The sequence below is a fragment of the Saccopteryx leptura genome, chromosome 9 (genome assembly GCF_036850995.1).
Source record: "Saccopteryx leptura isolate mSacLep1 chromosome 9, mSacLep1_pri_phased_curated, whole genome shotgun sequence".
Taxonomy (NCBI): domain Eukaryota; kingdom Metazoa; phylum Chordata; class Mammalia; order Chiroptera; family Emballonuridae; genus Saccopteryx; species Saccopteryx leptura.
This window is the reverse complement of record NC_089511.1, coordinates 81,679,003-81,704,710: the sequence shown is the minus strand read 5'-3', so window position 1 is coordinate 81,704,710 and position 25,708 is coordinate 81,679,003. Positions and strand designations below refer to the sequence as shown.

General features: G+C 45.9%; 1 protein-coding gene across 1 annotated transcript; it reads right to left on the bottom strand.

Annotated features, from left to right (window-relative positions):
* Positions 1-566: 566 nt before the first annotated feature.
* Positions 567-18,035, bottom strand: LOC136380865 (pulmonary surfactant-associated protein D-like). Its single transcript, XM_066349081.1, has 8 exons — positions 17,913-18,035; positions 16,109-16,310; positions 5,961-6,077; positions 5,594-5,710; positions 5,207-5,323; positions 4,704-4,820; positions 4,009-4,092; positions 567-1,220 (listed from the first exon to the last, which is right to left on the bottom strand). The coding sequence occupies exons 1-8, from the start codon at positions 17,913-17,915 to the stop codon at positions 838-840; spliced, it is 1,140 nt and encodes a 379-aa protein (XP_066205178.1). The 5' UTR covers positions 17,916-18,035; the 3' UTR covers positions 567-837.
* Positions 18,036-25,708: the final 7,673 nt, after the last annotated feature.

The window sequence follows — 25,708 nt, the reverse complement described above, 5'->3', positions numbered from 1 at the left end:
CCATGAGCCAAGAGGCAGCCATACTGACACGAAGAGGAAGAGGTCCTGGGTGTGCCAACATGAGCCTACTGGATGCAGGGCCACGCAGTCTGGCCAGGGAGGCGGAGGACCTGCCAGGTTGGTGCACTGTGCTGTGCAGCTTCCAGGGTTCAGCCTTGAAGCCAAAGCAACCACTGAAACCTCCCAGACCTGGGGACCAGCCCGCAGTGGCTAGAGGAGCAGAGGAGCAGGGGCCCAGGGGTGTCCTGAGCAGGGGTACACACGTGGTGCCATCAGTGGAAGGAATCTGAAGCCAGAACTGAATGAGCTCATCCCTGCAGTGAGGGTAAGGGGAAACTGGTATAGGGGCTTAGGACTTGAACATGTCACCATTAACAGGTCAAGAAGAAGAGGAGGGACTAGCAAGAGGGGATGAGGAACAGTCATAGGACAAAAGGCAGCAACAGTGGTGTCTGGGAAGTCAAAAGGAGAAACAGTGACGGAGGAGGGAGTGACCAGCTCGGTCAAATGTGGCTGACAGTTCAAGGAGGTGGAAGGCTGAGGAGGAGACATTGGATTTTGTGACAGGAAGATCTTTAAGATATAATTTTATTTCTTTCAACTGAAAAAGCAAGTTGGTCCCTTCTTTCCAGAACAGGTCTGCCAGTGAGTGAAGACAGTTTCATATTATATTCTGAGCCGTGTTCCACAGGAGCCCTGCCCCTGGCCTCATCCATGGCTCAGTGGAGGAGCCCTGGCCAGCAGAGGTGTCAGCCTTTATTGGAATGTAGCCAGCACCCAGGTCCTGGACCTACATGCTGGACCCTGAGCCACCACTGCCCATGTACCCTGGCCGGCTCAGAACTCGCAGACCACAAGGCGTGTTTCTGCACAGGACTTATCATTCCACTTGCCATTAGTGTCGTAGATCTCCACACAGTCCTCATCCCCACCGCTATTGTTGGGCTCCCCCGGGGCCCAGTTGGAATAGACCAGTGGCTCCCCTGAGGGGTAGGTGAACTTGCCCTCCGTCTTGGAGTCAGTCATGCTCAGGAATGCAGGACCCTTTTTCTGAGCTACGAGCAGCTGATGCAGGGCCTGATTCTCAGCTGCAGAGCGTGGGGAGGGCAGCTGCCCCCCAGCCTGGGTGCATATTTTCTGTGCATCCTGAAAAGGTTTTAAAAAGCCTGCTGTCTTGAAGATCTTATCTCCAACACTTCTGCCGTCAGGGAAGAGCTCCGCTAGGACAAAGGGAGAGTCAGGTTGGGGTTCTGGCAGATCCCGGCCAAGGCTTGGGGACGTGTGTGCTCCAACCAGAGCCCGGCCTCCCACACCGGTGTCAGGGTACCAGATAGGTCATAAGTGAGACAGTCAGTTCCGGAGCAGCCCCAGCTGCACAATGCGCCCGAGGAGGTGGTTCTGGGGTCTCCAGTTACAGGTGAGAACACTGGCCTCACAGAGGTTAAGTAAGAGGCTCGGCTTCACGGAACCATCAAATGCAGAGTTAGGGCCCTGGCCGGTTGACTCAGCGGTAGAGCGTCGGCCTAGCGTGCGGAGGACCCAGGTTCGATTCCCGGCCAGGGCACACAGGAGAAGCGCCCATTTGCTTCTCCACCCCTCCGCCGCGCTTTCCTCACTGTCTCTCTCTTCCCCTCCTGCAGCCAAGGCTCCATTGGAGCAAAGATGGCCCGGGCGCTGGGGATGGCTCTGTGGCCTCTGCCCCAGGCGCTAGAGTGGCTCTGGTCGCAACATGGCGACGCCCAGGATGGGTAGAGCATCGCCCCCTGGTGGGCAGAGCATCGCCCCTGGTGGGCGTGCCGGGTGTATCCCGGTCGGGCGCATGCGGGAGTCTGTCTGACTGTCTCTCCCCGTTTCCAGCTTCAGAAAAATGAAAAAGAAAAAAAAAAAAAAAAAAAATGCAGAGTTAGGGATTAAACCTTACTTGTTCTGAGAACACAGCTGAGACGTGCTTGTTCCATGTCACCCCATGTTGCGTGCCACAACTGGGTTTCTAATTAGGCCTAGTCAGACCATTTTGAACTTGGGAATGGCACTGCGCAGCCTGGGAGTCTCTGAGCTTACAGTAAGCAATTCGGCTGCTCGCTCTGATGTCACTCTGAACCCTGCTGAGCACGTGGCACTGTCAGAGAGCCTCCGTGCTGGGTGAGGGGCGAGGGAAAGGAGGGAGACAGTGGCCACCGGAGAGCAGCGACGTGCTAACCTCTGACTGTGTGCAGCGCAATGCTGACCTCCTGGTGTGCATGTGGGTGACGCCGGAGTGCTGGGCACGGGGGGAAGGCATCTGAGACGTGTGCGTAGGGTGGGGGCGGGGCGAGAACCAGCACTGCACAGACTCTGTTTGGGTCAGGGGGGCAGCTGTTCAGCCCCACCTTGGCAGTGGCTGTCCCGGTGGGCAAGGCTAAGCTACTTCCTTATTCACGGTCTCTAATTCCTCTTCTCTAATGTGGGAATACGTTTTATACAAGTATACCCCGTGTGACCTTCCACTGTCTCTTTCTAGTCCATCTCATTTCCCATCCCTTTGTCACCTGGGTTTGTGCTCAGAAACATTCAGGGGTTGAGAGGACTGAGGGTCCTCTCCTCATGGGGGGAGAGGAGCCCAGGCTGCACCTGACCCCATGCCCTTCTCCTGCGAGCACCTTCCACAAGGGCTCTGGGGGCAAATTCTTGAGCCTAGACTGAAGGCACCCAGAGCGGCCCTGGACAAGGACAGTACAAGAATTCACGTGCCATTACATGACCGGGTGTGTACACCGCATGTGCATACACGCTATGGCCATGTGTCCATCTAAACATGCACGGGAGCACTAACGGGCCATCTGGACGGGTGTGAATATCTGTGTGTGCCTGCATATGTGTGTGTGCTCGTGTATGAAGATGATGTCAAGGGAGCAGAGCTATGTAAGCATATGTGTGGCAGGTAAGTGTCAGAAGTCGTCCTTTTTGCATAAGTGTGCACATGACTGAGTGAGCACGTATGCAGATACGTTTGTGGAGGGAGGAGACACACCCATGCCTGAAACTCCCTCCTGGGTACTTAGGCACTTAGCTGGCTTGGGAACTCAGGAGCTTCCCTATGGCTCCCCCTGTAGGCTTGCCTCCTTCAGAAACTCTTCTTTAGATCAACGAGATTTGCTGAATGACTTGAGCTCAAAGTGACCTCATGGAAGGCAGGGGAAGACGTGGGGCAAATTAGGGCCTGAGGGGGAGATTCCCAAAGGCCCAGGGCCCTCAAGTCTGTGCTCCTGGAGGCCTCTGCCCCCTCAGCATCCCAGGGATAGGGAGGAATCTCTGCTCTGAAACCCAGGGAGGGGCGTGAGAGCCCGGCACTGGCCAGGGCCCAGAGGCAGCCTGCCCCTGCCAGACCTGGGCATGGCTCAGGTGAGATTCTCAGGGGCCATATGCCAAGGTCATCCACCACCGCCTTGAACCCAGTGACAGCATCCCAGCCCCAACTATGAGGACAGTGTCCAGGGTCTCCGCTGCTGTGGGCTCGGCAGCACCATCTTGGGGTGTTCGCACAACAAGACCCACAGAAATAAGAAATGCATCCTGGTGGGCGGATGTCCCCATATGTGACAGGACCAGCACATGGCAGCAGGGGTGAGGTCTGCTGAGCTGCACTGGACCTGCAGGGGTGAGGTCTGCTGAGCTTCACTGGACTCGGGCATTGATCTGGCTCAGAGCACGGGTGGCCGTGAAGGTGGGGGATCTTGGAGCCTCTTAGCTTCACTGTGCTCCGCCAGCGCACTGCTCTGGTGAGAGGGCTACATCCGGTATCTGTCCTTACCTTCAGCTTCTGGTCATGCAGCTTACTGCTCTCTCCACCCCCCCCGCCCCCTTAGCTCCACTCCCTGCCCCAGTCACCGGCCCAGCCATCGTCCCGACCCACTCCAGTCCTTCAGCAGGCCTGCCTCAGGCCCGCCAACTCCAAACCAAGACACAGACCTGGTCTGGGGCGGACCCTTAGTGTCCGGTTCAGGTTCAGGTCCAGGTCCAGGAACTCACCTTTCTTATACTGAGACAAGCTCCCCTGAAGGTGCTGTACCTGTCCTTGTAAGGCCTCCACCTGCTGCCTCAGAGCGGTGACATCTGCAGGAGAACAGGCCAAGTGACAGGTCAGCACAGCCAGGGTTCTGCTCAGAGTCTGGGCCTGTAGGGAAGGGGGCCCAGGTCCTGACACTATTGGGGTCAGTGGTGAGCAGCTCTGATTGGTCCCAGGAAGTCCACCTCTGCTGACACTCCTGGGCCCTCCTGCCCATGGGGTTTAATGCAGTTTCCTTGTTTACAAACGGCCCCTGAGCAAGTCCTTGACCTGACAGACACGGATCCAGGTGACATTATCACTGCGAATTCTGGAAATCTGATTACAGTTCCTTTGGCGGTGAGGCAGGGGACAAGACTGCATGTTCCCCGGAAACTTCCCATCCTCGGATTACTTGATGCTCAGGGCCACCCGATGTACTGAAGGGAGCTCTGCTTGATCCCATGATCAACGGCAAATCTGCTCAGGTTGCCCTCCACCAAGTAACGGAAGTTAAAACCAGAGCCTGACCTTCCTGCCTCCAGCCAGTCAGCCTTCCTGCTTTTCAGCCACCCCTGCAGTGGGCTGACCACTGAGCACAGGGGCTGTCCTGAGTGAAGAGAGCCCTCCTCCCTCCACCCCTGAGGGGCGCACCCAGAGCGAGGAGAGGCTACCTTACCTGGAAGCCCACTCTCTCCCTTTGCTCCTTTGTCCCCAGGTGCACCTCTGTCCCCCTTCAGTCCTGGGGGACCCCTGGCACCTAGGGGTCCCTGTGGACCAGCGGCTCCTGCAGGCCCTGAGATCAGAGAAGACGTGGTAGGGGAGCTCCTCACACATCCCCGCATCTCACCCTCACGGACATGCACCGGGCTACATCCCCTACATCCCGCAACACGCCCCCCCACACTGACCGTCTGTTCCGAGCCAGCCAGGCACCCTCTGTACACTGACCCTCCCATCACCCAGCACCCGCCTTCCCTCCTGCAGACCGTCCCTGCTGCTCGTCACGCCCTCCCCAGAGCGTTCCTCAAGCCCAGATGCACCCTCCATGCTCGCAGACCCTCCCCGCCACCCAGCCATGCCCGCCCCAGCCAGACGCGGCTTCTGGTCGAGGGACAGGCTTAGCAGCTTCAGGTGGACACAGGAGAACTGAAGGCCTGCCCCAGCCTCTCTGTCACTCACCTGCTACCCCCGCATTGCCAGGGGCTCCACGCTCACCAGGGGCACCTGTCTCTCCTTTAGGACCCATGGGGCCTCTTGTCCCTGCAGAGCCCTGCATGCCTGGGGCACCCACTTCTCCTGTGGACGGGACGAATTGGGACAAATGAGGCTAAGACTGTGTGCAGTGCATATCCCTTCCTCAGTGGTGCAGCCCCTCCGCCGCCAGTCCACGTGGGGTAGGGGCCTGGGAAGTCCCTGCTCCTCACTGCCGGGCTTCTCCAGGAGAGCTACCTGATGCTGACGCTCTAGGCTCCTGCTGGCACTATGAGCATGCCTCAGGTCACATCACGGAGTGCCACCGTCATTCTCCCTCCCCCATTCCAGACCAGCCACATACCAACCACCTACCTTTGGGCCCAGCCTCTCCCTTTGCTCCAGGTTTGCCTTGAGGTCCTACGTTGCCCTGCATTCCCTTGGGACCCTCTCTTCCAGCTGGACCAGGCACACCTGCAGGTCCAGGAGGTCCTGTGGAATGGACCAGCCCGGTCAGTGCACTAATATCTTGGAGGCGGAAGTGCTTGATGTGGGAGCAGTGGCAGAGGTCAGAGAACAGCCCCCTCTTTAGATGGAGCCCAGTAGCAATGCGACATCCGGAAATCACCCAGGGCTCCCTCCAGACAGCCTCTCCTGGGACGGGACGTGTGGATGCCAACCAACACCATGTAGGGGCAGCAGCACCACGTGCAGACATTGCAGCCCACGCCCCGCTGCTCACCCGGTCGTCCAGCATCTCCCTTCGGTCCAGGTTCTCCAGCAGAGCCACTGTCCCCTTTGGGCCCAATGAGACCAACTGGTCCAGGCAACCCCATTGGCCCTATAGCTCCGGGTGAACCTGTAGCAGCAGAAGAAATGGGCATAAAACTGGCCCCAGACTTAGGAGGACCTGCAAGTGTAGGGTGGGCCCCTGGCATTTCTGGAGGGTTGTGCAGGGTGTAGACATTCCACCTCCACACTCCTCGGTCACTGGTGATCCAGGAAATGGGTGTTCAACCCCCATTACAGGAGAGGAAACAGGCGTGCCCGAGCTGGCAGCAGATTCAAGCCAAGGCCTGACTGACCCTCATGCGTTGTCCTGTCCCCACCCCAGGGCCCCAGAGTTCACAGCAGGCCCTCTGTTCACACCTACCCTGGGCCATGGACTCTAGCTTTCCCCTTCTTAGAACCCAACTTTATATCAGAGAGGGCACCTGACACTAATCATCAGGGAATGCAAATAAAACCCACGCCACATGTCTTCACACCTGTTAGAATGACTATAATAAAAAGGACAAAAGATAGCAAGTGTCCGTGGTGATGTGGAGAAAATGGATCCCTTGTGAACTCAGGTGGGATTGTCAAGCGGTGCAGCCATATGGAGAGCAGTATGGAGTTTCCTCAAACAATCAAAAATAAGACTAAAATATAAAAGTAATTAAATTTATTTATCCAAAGAATGTGAAACACTCATTTTAAAAGCTATTTGTACCCTCTTGTTCATTGCAGCATTATTTACAGTACTCAAGAAATGGAAACAACCTGTGTCCATGATGGTGAATAGATAAAGATGTGAAACACACACACAAACACACAGGGAATGGAATAAATCTTGAAGAAATTATGCTAAGTAATATACTCTTTAACCAATAAAAAACAGACCAAATTATGATCTGCTGTACACTGGTAGAAAAGTATCCTATAAATACTATGTTCGCTATGATTCTGTTTCATAAACATGTGCAGACATTGTACGGTGTGTGCATGTGTAACAGACTGAAAAACCACAGGAAAGGTTGTGTGAAGTGTTGAGATGTGTTCTCAGTGGCACAGTTAAGGTCATCTTCACTTTCTCCTGTTTATCTCAATGAGCACATGTTTCTATTGGAAAAATAAACAAACATTTTAAAATAGACCTGTTCCTTCAAGAAAAGGCTGCATAAGCTGAAGATTACAGAAGATTTACCCAAAAAAAACTAAAGGGAGCCAATGGCTATTAATATTTTAAATCTTACACTCAATTCTGTGAGTTTGGTTCTTCTTTTTTATTGAGGTTAATGTATATAATGTAAAATGAACCTTTTTAGAGTATACAGCTCATTGGTCTTTAGCACTTTCACAATGTCGTGCAACTACCAGCTCTATTTAGTTCAGAAACATTTAATCACCTCAATAGAAAAGCTCACAGCCATTCAGCAGTCACCCTGTCCCGTCTCTCCCGCCCCCAAGGCCCTGGCTATCACTATGCTGCTCTCTATCTCTATTACTTCTTAAGGATATTTCATATCAATGGGCTCAATCAAAATATGGCCTTTTGTGTCCTTTTTTTTTTTAACTTGGAATGACTTTTTGAGCATTTCCACTTTGGCATGTCTCAGTACTTCTTTCCTTTGTATGGCTCAATAATAGGCCATAGTATGAAGAGAACACATTTTGCTTTGTCTCTCCCTGTTGATAGAAAGAGATCATGGTTTGGCTTCTGGGTCCCACGTTGGTTGGATGCTCAGGAGAGCTGGGAGCACCAGTAACGAGCAGGGTGGGAACCATGGCAGCACCAGCAGGACCAGCAGGACCCTGAGACACAAAAGCTAAAATCTCCATTTGGATTAAAGAAGTGGGCATCTCTTACACTATTAATGAAAGCATCAATTGTCATAATCTTTCAAAAGTAATGTGGAAGTAACTATTAAAATTAAAAATCTGAATAGCAATGCAAACTAACAAAATGAAAAGGCTACCTACCAAATGGGAGACAATATTTGCAAATCATATATATCTACTACAGGGTTAATATCCAAAACATATAAAGAACTTCTACAACTCAATAACAAAGGGCCAATAATCTGAATTTTAAATGAGCAGAGAACTTCCAGTCAAGATGGCGGCACAGGTAAATGCGGTACTTGAATCCTCCCACAACCACATCAAAATGACAACTAAACTACAGAACGACCATCATTGAGAACCACCTGAAATCAAGCTGAATGGAAGGAAGTCCTACAACTATGGATTTAGAGGAAAAGCCACATAGAGTCTGTTAGGAAGGGCGAAGACGCAGAACAGGCTGGTCCCACACCCATATGTGGTGAATAAAGAATGGGAGGGATAGCTGTGGTGTTTCCTCTGAGGAGCGGCAGGTCCCAATCCCACACCAGCCTCCCCACACAGCATTCCAGTGACAGAAAGAGAAGTCCCCAAAACTGCTAGCTGAAGAAACCAGCAAGAATTGAGCTAAGTGAGAGATAGGGCTGCACCAGTCCCAGGCAGTTCCTCTAAAGCAGCGGTCGTCACCCTGGACCTCGGCTCTCTCATCTCAGCCTCACCTTGTCTCTTACAGCAGCTTTATGGGACCACACACATCAGATCTGCAGGGCACGTGGCCCCAAGCCCTGCCCAGACCTACTTGCTCAGGGTCCTAAGCTTGCTCCAAGCTCTCCAGGAAATCCTCAGGCCCTAAAGGTTAAGTGACTGAAGGGCCTGAAATAAAGGTGCCAGTGTGGGGCCTTGTCGCCCGTGTGACTGTACACCACTGCTGCTCCAAGCAAGGGCCCCACTCCAGGCTGGACATGCATGAGGCCCCTGCATAAGAAACGGAGGTTTCAGCCATGCTCCGTGCCACATGTTAAAAGGGCCACTGTAGGGGAGCTCCAAGATGGCACCGGAGTAGGCGGATGCCCAGACGCCCAGCTCTCAACACCAAACTGGAATACAAATCAATTTAGGAAAAATCAGCATGAAAAACCAACACTGAACTGCAAGAACAGCTCTCAAAAACCAAGAAGCAAAGAGGAAGCCACAATAATCCTGGTAAGGAATGCCTGAATCTCCTCTGCTTACAGGAACGGAAGGGGGGGGGGTGAGGCTGAGAGCCCAGAGAGGATTTCACAGAGGAAAAAGGGCAGAAACTACTGCTCACAGCCACTTACCTGGCGATCAGGGAGCAAGGTAGGTTGAAAAGACCAGCTTATCTCCCAAGTGGAAAGGACAGGGAGAGGGACAGACTGTGGGGCTAAGGTATGCAAGAAACGAAATATAAAAGCTGACTCATTCGTGCTGGAGGTGGCCATAGCTGGGGGAGGGACTGAACCTTTCACAAAACAGAGCTGAAGTGCTTCCGGATCAGAGATCTCCGGACATCTATCCAGCTCCAATTAGCGCAACAAGACACAGCTGAAAACAAGAAATGGGGAGGAGGGGCAATAACTCAGGTCTCCATGGAGATCTGAGATACACCTCCCCCTACTGAAGCTGAGAAAAAACCCTGCCCTCAGTGAGATTAGTTGGTGGAAGAGAACTTCAGCGTCTCAGGTTACACCCACAGCATTCCTGGTTACAGTTTCAAGGAAGCCCCCTGCTGAGATCAGTTAACAAGACTATCACCTGTTAAGAAAACAAACAAATCAAGACTTCAAAGCTGCCCAAATCCGAAAGTGGATTACAAATAATAGCTGATACCAACCCAAGAAGACCTAGAAATAACACAACTGAAAACTGGAGGCAGACAACACCAAGCCTAGACTCAACCAATTCTACAAATAAAACACTATGATGAGAAGACAAAGGAGTGCAACCCAAATGAAACCACAAGAGACACCTTTGAGAGATGAGCTGAGTGATATGGAAATAATCAAACTTCCAGATGCGGAGTTCAAAATAATGATTGTAAGGATGCTTAGGGATCTTAGAACAACAATGGATGGTCATTATGAACACCTAAATAAAGAAATAGCAAGTATAAAAAAGAACCAGTCGGAGATGACAAATACAATATCAGAAATAAAGATCACAATGGACGGAATTAAAAACAGGATAGATAGAGCAGAGGATCGAATCAGCGAGTTAGAGGACAACTGGAATGAAGGCATGAAAGCAGAGAAGAAAAGAGAAAAGAGACTCAAAAAGTCAGAGGAAACTCTTAGAGAGCTCTGTGACAACATAAAGAGAAATAACATCCGCATCATAGGGGTTCCTGAAGAAGAAGAAAAGGAACAAGGAATAGAGATGTTGTTCAATCATATCATAGCTGAAAATTTCCCTAAATTAATGCAAGAGAAACTCTCACAAGTTCAAGAAGCACAGAGGACTCCATTAAAGAGAAACCCAAAGAAACCTACACCAAGACACATCATAATTAAAATACCAAAGCTAAGCGATAAAGAGAAAATATTAAAAGCTGCAAGAGAAAAAAAAGTTATCACCTACAAAGGAGCCCCCATAAGGATGACATCCGACTTCTCAACAGAAACACTTGAGGCCAGAAGGGAATGGCAAGAAATATTCAAAGTAATGCAGAACAAGAACCTACAACCAAGACTACTTTATCCAGCAAGGCTATCGTTTAAAATCGAAGGAGAAATAAAAAGCTTCCCAGACAAAAAACAACTCAAGGAATTCATTACAACCAAACCAGTGCTGCAGGAAATGTTAAGGGGCCTGTTGTAAACAGATCAAAGTGGGAAAAGAATATAGCAAAAAAAGGAATACACCTTTAAAGAAGAAAATGGCAATAAACAACTACATATCAATAATAACCTTAAATGTAAATGGATTAAATGATCCAATCAAAAGACATAGGGTAGCTGCGTGGATAAGAAAACAGGACCCAAACATATGTTGTCTACAAGAGACACACCTTAGAACAAAAGACACACATAGATTGAAGGTAAAAGGATGGAAAAAAACATTTCATGCAAACGGAAATGAAAAAAAAGCTGGGGTAGCAATACTTATATCAGACAAATTGGACTTTAAAACAAAGGATATAGTAAGAGATAAAGAAGGCCACTACATAATGATAAAGGGAGTAATCCAACAGGAAGATATAACTATTATAAATATCTATGCACCTAATATAGGAGCACCCAAATATATAAAACAGACTTTGATGGATTTAAAGGGCGAGATCAACAGCAATACTATAATAGTAAGGGATTTCAATACCCCACTAACATCACTAGATAGATCCTCAAGAAAGAAAATTAACAAAGAAACAGCAGACTTATTGGAAACACTAGATCAACTCGATTTAATAGATATCTTCAGAACCTTTCACCCTAAAGCAGCAGAATATACATTCTTTTCAAGTGCTCATGGTACATTCTCTAGGATAGACCACATGTTAGGGCACAAAAGTGCTCTCAACAAATTTAAGAAGACTGAAATCATATCAAGCACTTTCTCCGATCACAACGGCATGAAACTAGAAATGAATCACAGCAGAAAAGCTCAAAAATTCTCAAACACATGGAAACTAAATAGCAGGGTGTTAAATAATGAATGGATTAAGAATGAGATCAAAGAAGAAATTTAAAAATTCCTAGAAACAAATGACAATGAGCATACAACAACTCAAAATTTATGGGACACAGCGAAAGCAGTGCTGAGAGGGAAGTTCATAGCACTACAGGCACACTTTCAGAAGCTAGAAAAAGCTCAAATAAACAACTTAACCCTGAATCTAAAAGAATTAGAAAAAGAACAGCAAGTAAAGCCCAAATGTAGTAGAAGGAAGGAAATAATAAAGATCAGAGCAGAAATAAATGACATAGAGGCTAAAGAAACAATACAGAGGATCAATGAAACTAGGAGCTGGTTCTTTGAAAAGGTAAACAAGATTTATGAACCTTTAAGTAGACTCACCAAGAAAAAGAGAGAGAGGACTCAAATAAATAAAATTAGAAATGAGAGAGGAGAAATAACAACTGACACAACAGAAATACAAAATATTGTAAGAAAATACTATGAAGAACTGTATGCCAAAAAACTAGACAACCTAGATGAAATGGACAAATTCCTTGAAACATACAATCTTCCAAAAATCAATCTGGAAGAATCAGAAAACCTAAACAGACCAATTACAACAAATGAGATCGAAACAGTTATCAAAAAACTCCCAACCAAGAAAAGTCCGGGGCCTGATGGCTTCACAACAGAATTCTACCAAATATTCAAAGAAGAACTAACTCCTATCCTTCTCAAACTATTTCAAAAAATTTAAGAGGTAGGAAGACTTCCAAGCTCCTTTTATGAGGCGAGCATAATTCTGATTCCAAAACCAGGCAAAGACAACACAAAGAAAGAAAATTATAGGCCAATACCTCTGATGAATATAGATGCTAAAATCCTCAACAAAATATTAGCAAACCGGATCCAACAATATATGGAAAAAATCATACACCATGATCAAGTGGGATTTATTCTGGGGAGGCAAGGTTGGTACAATATTCGTAAATCAATCAATGTGATTCATCACATAAACAAAAAGAAGGAGAAAAACCATATGATAATTTCAATAGATGCAGAAAAAGCATTTGATAAAATCCAGCACCCATTCATGATCAAAACTCTTAGAAAAGTGGGAATACAGGGACCATACCTCAACATGATAAAAGCCATCTATGAGAAACCCACAGCCAACATCATACTCAATGGGCAAAAATTAAAAGCAATCCCCTTAAGATCAGGAACAAGGCAGGGGTGCCCCCTTTCACCACTCTTATTTAACATAGTCCTGGAAGTCCTAGCCACAGCAATCAGACAAGAAGAAGAAATAAGAGGCATTCAAGTAGGAAAAGAAGAAGTAAAACTATCATTATTTGCAGATGATATGATATTGTATATAGAAAACCCTAAAGTCTCAGTCAAAAAACTACTGGATCTGATAAATAAATTCAGCAAAGTGGCAGGATATAAAATCAATACTCAGAAATCAGAGGCATTTTTATACACCAACAATGAACAGTCAGAAAGAGAAATTAAGGAATCAATCCCCTTTACCATTGCAACCAAAAAAATAAAGTACCTAGGAGTAAACTTAACCAAGGAGACTAAAGACTAGTACTCGGAAAATTACAAAACATTGATAAAAGAAATCAAGGAAGATACAAACAACTGGAAGCATATACTGTGCTCATGGTTAGGAAGAATAAACATCATTAAAATGTCTATATTACCCAAAGCAATCTATAAATTCAATGCAATACCAATTAAAATATCAATGACATACTTCAAAGATATAGAACACATATTCCAAAAATTTATATGGAACCAAAAGAGGACACGAATAGCCTCAGCAATCTTAAAAAAGAAGAATAAAGTGGAAGGTATCACACTTCCTGATATCAAGTTATACTACAAGGCCATTGTACTCAAAACAGCCTGGTACTGGCATAAGAACAGGCATATAGATCAATGGAACAGAACAGAGAACCCAGAAATAAACCCACAGTTCTATGGACAACTGATATTTGACAAAGGAGGTAAGGAAATACAATGGAGTAAAGACAGCCTCTTTAACAAATGGTGTTGGGAAAATTGGACAGCTACCTGCAAAAAAATGAAACTAGATCACCAGCTTACCCCACTCACAAAAATAAACTCAAAATGGATAAAAGACTTGAATGTAGGCCGTGAAACCATAAGCATCTTAGAAGAAAACATAGGCAGTAAGCTCTCGGACATCTCTTGGAGCAATATATTTGCTGATTTATCTCCACAAGGAAGTGAAATAAAAGACAGGATAAACAAATGGGACTATATCAAGCTAAAAAGCTTTTGCACAGCTAAAGACAACAAGAACAGAATAAAAAGACAAACTACACAATGGGAGAATATATTTGACAATACGTCTGATAAGGGGTTAATAACCAAAATTTATAAAGAACTTGTAAAACTCAACACCAGGAAGACAAACAACCCAATCCAAAAATGGGCAAAAGAGATGAATAGACACTTCTCCAAAGAGGACATACAGATGGCCAATAGGCATATGAAAAAATGCTCAACATCACTAATCATTAGAGAAATGCAAATTAAAACCACAATGAGATATCACCTCACACCAGTCAGAATGGCGCTTATCAACAAAACAACACAGAATAAGTGCTGGCGAGGATGTGGAGAAAAGGGAACCCTCCTGCACTGCTGGTGGGAATGCAGACTGGTGCAGCCACTGTGGAAAACAGTATGGAGATTCCTCAAAAAACTGAAAATCGAACTGCCTTTTGACCCAGCTATCCCACTTTTAGGAATATACCCCAAGGACACCATAGAACGGCTCGAAAAGGAGAAATGTACCCGCATGTTTGTGGCAGCATTGTTCACAATAGCAAAGATCTGGAAACAGCCCAAGTGTCCGTCAGAAGACGAGTGGATTAAAAAGCTTTGGTATATATATACTATGGAATACTACTCAGCCATAAGAAATGATGACATCGGATCATTTACAATAACATGGATGGACCTTGACAACATTATACGGAGTGAAATAAGTAAATCAGAAAATAAACTAAGATGAATCCATACATAGAAGGGACATAAAAATGAGACTCAGAGACATGAACAAGAATGTGATGGCAACAGGGGCGGGGGTTGGGGGAGGGGGGAGGGAGTGAAGAAGGAGAGAGGGGTTAGGGGAGGGGAGGGGCACAAAGAAAACCAGATAGAAGGTGACAGAAGACAATTTAACTTTGGGGGAGGGGTATACAGCACAATCAAATGTCAAAATAATCTAGAGATATTTTCTCTCAACATATGTACCCTGATTTATCAATGTCACTGCATTAAATTTAATTAAAAAATTAAAAAAAAAAGGGCCGCTGTACGTAAGTGCCCCCTAGCCCCCAGGATTCAATTCAGGGTTTCTGGGAGCCTCCAAGAGAGAGCTGTCCCCTTAAATACCACCCTTCTGTGAGTCCAGTTGCAGGTGGCCTTCGCCAGCCCCAGCCCATTCCACTGGGAGCCCCTTCTGTCTGTAAAGCACAGATAGATAGTTCCTCCTGCCCCACCCTGCAAAGCCTGGCATGATTCCTATTATTTGCAGCTTAATGTCTTCTTCCACCTTAGACCAAAATGCAAACTCCACAAACATAAAGGCCACTGTTCAATATCCAGAGTCCCAGCCCAGTGTCAGGAGGATTTTGTCATCCTCACTGCTGGTTTATTGATTTCTCTCTCTTGCCGGTCAGACCCAGACTCTCTCCTAGGGGGCACTACTTCTTGGACAAAAGCCTTACAAACAGTCCCTTTGGAAAGCACAGAATTCACCTGATGGTATAGCAGGAAGATGCCACCTTATAACAAAGACTCAACAAAAAATAAAACAAAATAAAGCCTTGGCTCAGTTATTTGTCATGCTGTGGGAAATGTTCTCCAACTTACAAACGAGCAAGGACGCAGGGACACTGAGTGGCTTCTCCCTGCTGTGGAGATGTAGCAGCAGACAAGCACAGATTGGTCTGACACAGAAGCCCATGTCCTTATCACCTTCCATATTGGGTGGCATTTAGCCCCTGGGTGACAATTTTATTACCTGTCAAGTAAAGATAATATGCCGCTTATAAATAGTACACACATTACACAAGTGAATGCCCAAGCACAGGGCTGGACAAAGAAGTGTGAGCTCCCTTTCCTTCTCTCCAGAGAGTATTTAGGGCCAATCCTTTTGCTCAGGCCTGAGTAGGGAGCCACGGAGCCTCATGCTTTCCCACCCTTCAGGCGGTAGGCTTTATTAGATGTGTAACAGCCTGCACAGGCACCATAACCACATTGAACAGCTGCTAAGGTTGCAACATGGTTCTAGAGGGCCCCAAATACCAGTCATTACCCGCCATCTGCTCATTCTTGGGGTGAGAGGAATCAGAACATCCCAGGGGAGGAATCAGTGCTGCTGGGTGATGGGGACACATCAGGGGCTCAGCGCAGCCAGTGATTTGCCAACTGGTAATTGGTGTTTCAGGAGGACTGAATGTCTAGGAGGGGACTTCTTTTTCCCAAAGGGGTGGGTTTCCATTTCCAAGGCTTCCACAGCAGAATATAACAGAGTTGCTCTGTTGGTTACCATTCCAATGCCCACCCCTGCCCACCTGGACAAGCCCAGGGTCCCAGCTCTACCTGGATCGCCCTTCTCGCCCCGGGGGCCCTCTCTCCCATCTCGTCCATCACGACCAGGCAGGCCATTCTCCGCAGCACCACATGTGATCAGGGCGCAGGCAGCAGTGGTCACTGAATTCTCAGTACAGTTCTTCCCTTCTGTTCCCAGTGAGCTGAGAGGCTGTGTGAGCAGCATCAGCCCGGAGAGAAGGAGTAGCATGGCCTAGGCAGGTGGAGAGAAAGAGCAAAGATTTGCTCTTGGTTGGAGAACACGGGAAGTGCTTGCCCAGCTCCTGAAGGTCAGGAGAAACCCTTCTCTTACCTCCTCTTCCCTTCTGTGGGGTCAGAAGCAGCAGGGCTCTGAACGAGGTAGGACAAGGCAGGCATACAGCCTGGCCTGGGAGGGCAGGAGTTACCTACAGACTCCCTGACGCGGGGAAAGCCGCATCTACCTCTTCTCTGATGCCCCGTGTGTCCCTAGTGACATCCTTGCACACTGCCATTGGCACAGTGGCTAGAGTGTCGAATTCCTCCAGGAGGCAGGACTCATGAAGTGCCTTTGGGCAGGACCTTTCCCCTCTTTGAAGCTCCTTCTCCCTGTCTGTGTCATTAAGGGTTGGCTTAGCTCCAAAAAACGCAAACCCGTTTCCTGTCACTCGTAGCCTTGGATGGACTAGCACCGGTGGACTGCAGTGCAGGTCTGAAAAGAAGCCAGAGTCCAGAGCCACTCAGCCAGAACACTTAGTGACATCTGTCTTGAGCACAAGATGGGTACATGCTCGTCGGCTGAGTTGCCATTCCTGGACTAGACGCTGTCTCCATGCGGAAAGTTCCACATGGATCCCAGCTGAAAGCTCTCAGAGACCTTATTAACGGCTGGAGAGACAACTTAGAAGAGGGGCCCATGGAGCAGGGGCTGATGAGACGTGCTCAGTAGAGAAAGGGTAGTCTTCGGGGAGAGACAGAGCGGTTGTCCAATAGGGCGTCCAAATGGCATGTGAGAGGGACTCAGAGCTATGGAGTTCGGGGAGGGTGCAGGACCTGGTCACTCAATGGTGGGCTCCTCTCCTGGGAGGAAACTGTAAAGCCATGAATGTGGGAGGAGCTCACGGGAGTTGCAGGGCTGGGAGCAGAAAGCGGCCTCGGAGGGAGCTGGCTCCCAGGTTTTTAGACCTAGGACTCAGCTGGGGCCTCTAGGCTGGGCCTGTGGAGGAAGGGCAGAGCTCAGCCCCTTCATCCCCACACTGGTCAGTTTGTGCCAGGACTTCAGACTGAAATTTATTGGAAAGAATGTCTTCTCTAAAAGTTGGATGGAGATCAGTGACCTGATCCAGTAAATATTTTGTTCTGTTTTTAAGTACCGATATGAGAGAAGCATGTTTATCGATGTCCCACAGGCCGCTAGTACCAGGATAGGTCAGAACCCAGGCCTGTGAAACCCCATCTGTTTCTCTTCCACCCTCTTTTTTGAAGAAATGAGGGATGGACAGGAGTCAAGACAGGAGTTGGAACTCCATTTCCAGCTGGGGCTTCCAGACAGTGACGTCTGGGGTCAGGGCAGGGGTCACATCCTACTCAGCACCCACCCCCGCCCCAGCCCAGAAAGCAGATCTCCCACTGATGTAAGGGGCAGCGTGAAGGGCAGGAGAGCGGCCCTCATTCCCTCACTGTGCCCCCTTTCATGCCCACACTCACACCTCCTGGACCGGAACAGCGGCACAGACACTGCCTTCCCCACACCTATGAAATAAGCTCACAGAATGCGCAGGGGATGCTCCCTGGACAGATGGGAAACCAAATGAGAGGCAGGGACAGAGACACTCACCATTGCTTCCTCTAGGACTCAAGAATCTCCGGGCAAATTAGCCTCTCCTCGGCAGGCACTGGCTATTTATACTGACCTGAAACTCAGCTGCCCAGCCCTGGTCTTCCGAGAACTCTTTAACGGGCGGTTTTCTTCCTTGTTGACTTAGTCACTCACCACCACCAGGGTTCTGGAAGCCTGCCACTGATATCCCTAACACTACACACATGTCACCTGAAAGTGTACAGAGCACCCTCAGTCCATGACCTCCCTGCACCTCACTGCAGCCCTGTGATCTGTGGGGCCTCATTGGTGTCTAGACTTTACAGATATCCAGGAATCCACGGGCCAGAGAAGACACTGAGTGGCTCAAGGATGTCCGACTATTGCAAAAGCAACCTGCATCTGCAAATTTCAAGAGCCAGAACCAGCTGTACCCATTTCTCTTTCTTCTACCTCAACATGAATACCCAGATACTGGGAAAGAGCTGGGAGCTTCTTGGCATTTCTTGGCAGGTGTGGGAAACGTAGAGGGGTTGCAGGGGCAGCAGCAGCCTGTGAGGACAGAGGTAGGGGAGCAGCCACCTGGCAGGGGTCACTGTTATGCTTCCTGCTCTCGACCTAGGAGAGCCCCTCACCTGCTTTGTGTGGGATGGACTTCCCTTCACTTCTCTGCCCTCGTCTTTCCTCTTCCTTAGCTGTGTTGCCCTGTGTATGGCTCTAGTAACCAGTCTGGACCCCTGAGCTGCTGATACACGACTGCAACCATCCCCAGGAAACTGACTTCCAGTGACTGCGGCAGCGCCCAGCCTACTCTGTTGTTGCCATCTCTGCTCCCTGCAGGGGTCCTGTGACTTCACCTCTTGCATCAACCCTTTGCCTAAGTCCACACGCCAGCAGCCCATGTCTCCAACCCTTGCCTGTGGCCACCCTGTTGGTGGTGTGATTTGCTCCTGGCTGTTGATGTATTTATGGCATCTCTTTGCACATGGCAGAACCTGGAATACCAGGTTCCTCAGGTGGTAGGAAAAGGTCTTCCATTTCTCATACTGCAATTGTGAAAAAGGATCCCATTTGTGCTCCAAATGATAAAGCCCTTTATTTATTAACACTTAGCCCTTCCATTCTAGGATGTTTGTGTGCCTCCCCGGGACCTAGATCAGCAGGGAGCCTGACCTGAACCATTGCTCTCTCCCCTGCCCACAAAGCCTACTTGTCAAGTCTTATCCTGGTAGCTAGACAAATTTCTATCTATGGTGACATTTATTTCAGAATCCCTATATTTTTCCTCTTTGCAATTTAGCTTCTATTAACTGTCACCCTCTAATATACTTCCCTCTTAATGCCTAATAAATACTTCCTGTGGAATATTTCCCTCTTAATACCCTGGGATCCCAATATGCACAGAATACAGTGTTTCCTTTGTCTAACTTTAAATTACAACAGAGTCTAGTTTTCTTTATGATCCAACCTGTTAACAATGATAACCTTTGCCTTCCGCAGTTACTCAACACAGGTGAAAAGAATGAGATCTTAAATGATGATTACAAGGCTTCAGGTAGGGACCACTGGACCATGCTATCCTCCCAACACAAGGTCCAAGATGACTGCACATTCATTGGGTGCCTGCCATGATGCTGTACTGCACCTCAGCAGTGCCTGAACCACCCCTAACAGACTTCAGAAGCTGTACTTTTGCCCAGCTGAGCTATGGCCTCTGATATTTGCTTCACCAGATGCTCGCCCCATCACTGTTGAAACTCCCAGCTCAGCAGGCCCCTTACACTTCTTACCACCGGGACACAAGGCAGCGATTTTCCACCGGTGTGTCGTGGCACCTTGTGCACCCCAAGAACTTTTTGTTTAAAGATTTTATTTATTAATTTGAGAAAGAGAGAGAGAAGGAAGCATCAAGTCCCATGTGCCTTGACCAGACAAGCCCAGGGTTTCAAACCAGCAACCTCAGCGTTCCAGGTCAACGCTTTATCCACTGCGCCACCACAGGTCAAGCAGCTTAAGAAGGTTGAAAACATGCAATACCTGACTATTTCTTTTTATTTTTCTTGTTCGCAAAAATGTCTTGTTTTGCCTTGAGTAGTTTTTTTTTTAAGCCAGTGTACTTTCAACATTTAGTTTTCGCTCCTCCTCATTGTATATGTCATTTTATTTTTAACCTTGAACTGTAATAGGTTTTATTGTGGGGTTTTTCGTACTGCAGTGTTCAGCTTTAATTTTTTAATACTGTAATAGATTCATCCGGTTTGTGACTTTCTCTGTGGCCTAGAAATGTTTTATGTTGTTGCCTATCCCCACCCCCACCCCTTTCTCTTACATGCAGTTTATAAATTGAGGGTCATGGCAGTTGATTAAATGATTATTTACAGTTTGCATGATATAGCTTTTAGAAACTTCTGATCTATAGGATTAGGTTTAAGTAAATGAAAACCTTGCTGGTTCTTAAAATGCGGCCGGAGGCCCCCCCTTACCCCCCCCCCCCCACCAGCATCCCCTCACACTGGAGTGTAAATTCCAGACCACTACATGACTACTTAGTCAGAAGCATTGACCTCTTTTGCCCTTAGATTGTCCAATAAAGAAATGGTAACAGCTAACTCAATAATAGCCATCTGGTGTGAACGAATAAAAATTATACTTTTTTTGTTTTTTGTCCAATCGGCAAAAAGTATTTCTTGGTGTGCTGCAGAATTTTAGTAATTAGTTTACATGTACTAATTTCTGAGATGACAGGGGTGAAAATCACTGCCATAAGGGTAACTTGGGACACTAATAGACATTTAAGACTCTTCACTTTAGCCTGATTTGCTATTGTTTGACCTCACTTCCCAGCTCCAAACACTTGGCTGAGACCTTGACTTCAGTTCTTGCCCCAGGGGTGCCAGAGTATCGTTCTCAGTTGCTCCTCTTTAGAGTTGGATTTGAATCTTCTGTTTTTGGATTCAGGCCTTTCTCTAACTTCTAAGCTTATGCTGTTTTCTGGTCTCTACTCGGCTCTGGACAATAAACGAGAAACCCACTCTAGACCTTCACTTGACATTGAACTGAGCCTCCACACCCTGGTTGTGTGTTTAATATTGGGGAAGGAAGTGGGGATAGATGTAGAGCATCATGGGAACCTGTTCAGCCTGATCATGGGCATTGAGACGTCTCAATCATCCTATTCTTAAACCAAAAACAACTGCACTATTGTTTTTCACTGATCTATTCCTTTCTACTTCCCTTTAGGTAAATTCCACTGAAGTGCATACTTGATGTATCCATTTCTTATCCCTCTTCCACAAGAGAGTCCACAACAATTCCAGTGCAAGATGGCCATGCTCCTCATTTTCAGTCACTCTATGCTAACTTCTTTTGTGACTTGTGTCGCCGTATTCTTTCCCTGCCTTTTCAGTGAGACCATGAAGCTCTTTTTAAACCACTTCATTAATTTAGGTTTGACATAAAAAATCTCTGCACATTTAATATAAACAACTCGATGAGCTTGGAATAGGTACACACCTGTGAAACCATCAAGGCCATAAGCTGAACCATCATCCTTGAAAGCTTCCTCCTGCCTCTTCTTTAGATATTTATGTTTTTATGGCAAGAACACTTAACCTAAGACCTTCTTGGCACATTTTGAACTACACATAAAGTATTGTTAATTAGAGGCCCTATGCTGTACAGTAGATCTCAAGAACTTATTGATCTTACATAATTGAAGCTTTGCACCCTTTCACCAACATCTCTGCCTTTCCTCCCTCAGTCAGCACCTAGTAACCACTGTCTGACTCTCTGGTTTTATTTGTTGTCTATTACAGATTCATCGAAAAGTGGGCTCAGGAAGTATTTGTCCTTCTGTGTTGGGTTTAATTAACTTAGCATAACGTCCTCTAGCTCCATCCATGTTGTAAATGGCAGGAGTGCCATCCCTTTATAAACCTGAATAGTCTTCCACTGTATGTATGTAACACATTTTTCTTTGTTCATCCAGCTTTATTGAAGTGCTGCGTAATTGTAAAATATCATTGTAATATATGTAAAGTATAAATGGGATGACTTGGTATATATATACATCGTGAAAGGATTTCCACATTCAAGTTAACACAACTATCACTTCACATACTTAACACTTTTGTTTTTGTTTCTATAACAACGCTTAAGGTCTACTCTTGGCAAATTTTTCAATTATACAACACAGTGTTATTAGTTATAGTCACCGTGCTATACATTAGATCCTCAGAACTTACTCATTTTAGAACTGAAAGTTGTACCTTTACACCAGTCTCTCTCATGTTCTACTCTAGGCCTTGGCAACAACCATTCTAATCTCTTTCTATGACTTTATTCTTTTTTAAACACATATAAGTGATACCATGTTGTAATCTTTGTGTGTGTGTGTGTGTGAGAGAGAGAGAGAAAGAGAGACAGAGACAGAGAGGAACAGGCAGGGACAGACAGAAAGGGAGAAAGATGAGAAGCATCAATTCTTCATTGTGGCACCTTAGCTGTTCATTGACTGTTTTCTCATATGTGCCTTGACCAGGGGGCTACAGCAGAGCGAGTGACTCCTTGCTCAAGCCAGCGACCTTGGGGTCATGTCTATGATCCCACGCTTAAGCCAGCAACACTGTGCTCAAGCTGGTGAGCCCACGCTCAAGTCGGCAACCTCAGGGCTTTGAAATTGGGTCCTCTGTGTCCCAGTCTGACACTCCATCCACTGCGCCACTGCCTGGGCAAGCATGTAGTAATCTTTTTACTCCTTGTCTAATTTCACTTAGTCCAGTGGTCGGCAAACTCGTTAGTCAACAGAGCCAAATATCAACAGTACAACGATTGAAATTTCTTTTGAGAGCCAAATTTTTTAAACTTAAACTATATAGGTAGGCACATTCCTTATCAAGGTAGCGCCCGCATGTGGTATTTTGAGGAAGAGCCACACTCAAGGGGCCAAAGCTGCATGTGGTTCGCGAGCCACAGTTTGCCAACCAAGGACTTAGTTGTCACAAATGGCAAGATTTGCTTTTTTTAATGTCTATATAATGTTGTATTATTATTATATATTAGATTTTTCTTATCCATTCATCTGTAAGAGGACATTTAGATTGTTCCCACACCTTGGGAACTGTGAACACTGCAGCAATGATCATGGGAGTGCTAGTATCTCAACATATTGTTTCCTTTAGACATATACACAAAAATAGGATTGCTGGATAATGTGGGGGTCCTATTTTATTTTTTTCGAGTAATTTCCATATTCTTTCTACATGGCTGTACCAATTACCTTCCAACAAACAGTACACAAGTTCTTTTTCCACAAAATTTGTTATTGCTTCTCTGGTTTTCAAAATACCTTTCCAATTTTACTGAGTACTATTTGACAAATATAATTATATATATAGTATAAAATGTGATGATTTGGTATACATAGACATTACAAATAATTACCAAGATCAAGATAATTAAAACATCCATCACCCGATATAGTTAACTCTTTTTTCATGTTTAAGAACACTGAAGGTCTACCTTCAGCAAACTTCAAAATACATAATACAATATTTATAACTATAGTCACCATGCAGTACATTAGATCCTCACAACATATTTATCTTATTTTTCCTTCAGTACTTATAACAAAAAAAAATTCTAATGGCTAAGTACCTGAATCTACATTTATGAGGAAAAAATGAGGTTTGTGACTTCTGGGGAAGAAATGAATTTCTTTACTCTAACAAAATATCACACAGAAGTACAAATAAATCAGCACATACCCATGTGATAACTGACAATTTAGTATTTGGGGTACAGTGGGGGAGAACATAAGGATTAAAGAAGACAGGAAATGGATAGCGGGGTTGGTACAAGCATTAATTGGAAGTGGATTTTATTATACACAATCAAATTGAAGTGCATACACTCTCCAACACAGAAAGCAAAGGGCACTTGAAAACAGTAGAAAGTTTTGTAGTGTGCTTACATGAATGTTTACAGAAAACCAGGATTCAACTATGTGCTGTCTACCCAAGACTCATTTTAGGGCTCAGGACTCACACAGGCTGAAAGGTAAGAGATGGAAAGAGTCGTTTCAAGCAAAAGGTAACTAAAAGAAAGCAAGGACAGCTTATACTAATATCAGACAAAATACACTTCAGGCAAAATCTACAGGAGACACAAAGGGACATTATATAATGGCAAAAGGGTCCATTCTCCAAGAAGATATAACAAATCTTAACAAATTCAAGAATTCTGAAATCATACAACATATATTTTCTGATCACAATGAAACTAGAAATCAAAGCAGAAGAAAAAGTGAAAAATACATACATCTGTGGAAATTACACTCTAAAACAATCAATGTCAAAAAAGTTACAAGACAATTTAGAAAACCATGAGCAAATGAAAATGAAAAACAAAACACCGAAATCTATGGGACTCACTGAAAGCAGTGCTGGGAGAGAAGTGCATAGCTGTCAATGGCTACACTAAAAAAGATCTTACATCAACAATCCAACTTTATACTTCAAGTAACCAGAGAAGGAACCAGTTAGACTCCAACTGGTTCCAACTTCGATCTGGGAGTGGGATCGAAGCAGGCATGCCTTTCCAGCCGGGTCCAGTGCCTGCAGTTATGGGAAGTCCCTGAGACAACTCAGGACAGAGCAAGACAGAAGATCCCACCAGAATGGAGAAGCGAGGGAGCCCCGCGGGGCCTGTGGTTTCAGCCCACATTGCCTCCCTCTGCCTCAGTGCACAAACAGATCAGATATAAAAAGGAAGCAGATTCGTCCATTATGCACCCGCCAATTATCCTTCTAGACCTCTAGCCCGTGGAATTGGCAGACCAGATTTGAAGTTTCCTTCTAGTGGGACGCAAACTCAAGTGCAGAACTTTTAGAATGAGTGAATTGTGAAAATGGGACCAAAAACATTTCTAAATATTTTAGAAATTCCAAGAAGATTGAAGGGTCCCTGAGAACATAGAACAATGGATGAAAATGACCCACACTTAAAGAGTTATTCATTTTTCCCTGAGTATCTCCTTTGTATATATGAAGTATCATGTTTAAAATTTTGTGTTTTTTTCTCTTATTCAAAAAAGACCCCTAAACTCAAACTTAGAAAATGAAGATTAGAGCAAAGATAAACAAAATAGAACAAAAACAATTAAAAGATCAAAAAACTAATAGTTGCCTTTTTGAAAGGATCAATAAAATTGAGAAATCCTTGGCTAGATTTACTAAGGAATAAAGAAAATTCAAATAAACCTGAGAAATTAGACATTACAAGTAATGCCTTAGAAATAAATTTTATAATATTATCAATAATTCTACACCAACAAATTGTATAACAAAGCAGAAATGGGTAAATTTTTGAAAACACACAAAGACTGAATCAAGAAAAAGAAAATCTGAACAGACCTATTACAAGTAAGGAGACTGAATGAGTAATCAAGTACCCCCAAATAAGAAAACATCCTGGACCCTAATGACTTTACTGGAAAATAATATCAAACATTTTAATAATAATTAACACCAAACCTTCTCAGGATCTTCCAAAAATTACAGAGAACAGTTTTAAATTTCTTTTTGTTTGTTTGTTTTTTATTAGAGAAAGGAAGAGAGAGAGAAGGAGAAAGAGAGAGAGAAGCATAAACTCATCACTCCACTTAGCTGTGCATTGATTATTTCTCATACATGCCTTGACCGGGAATTAGACCAGCGACCTTGGGCTCAAGGTGAGGCAGCGATCCCTTGCTCCAGCTGGTGATGTCAGGTTTCAGCTGGTGACCTCAGTGTTCCAGGTTTACACTTTTTTCACTG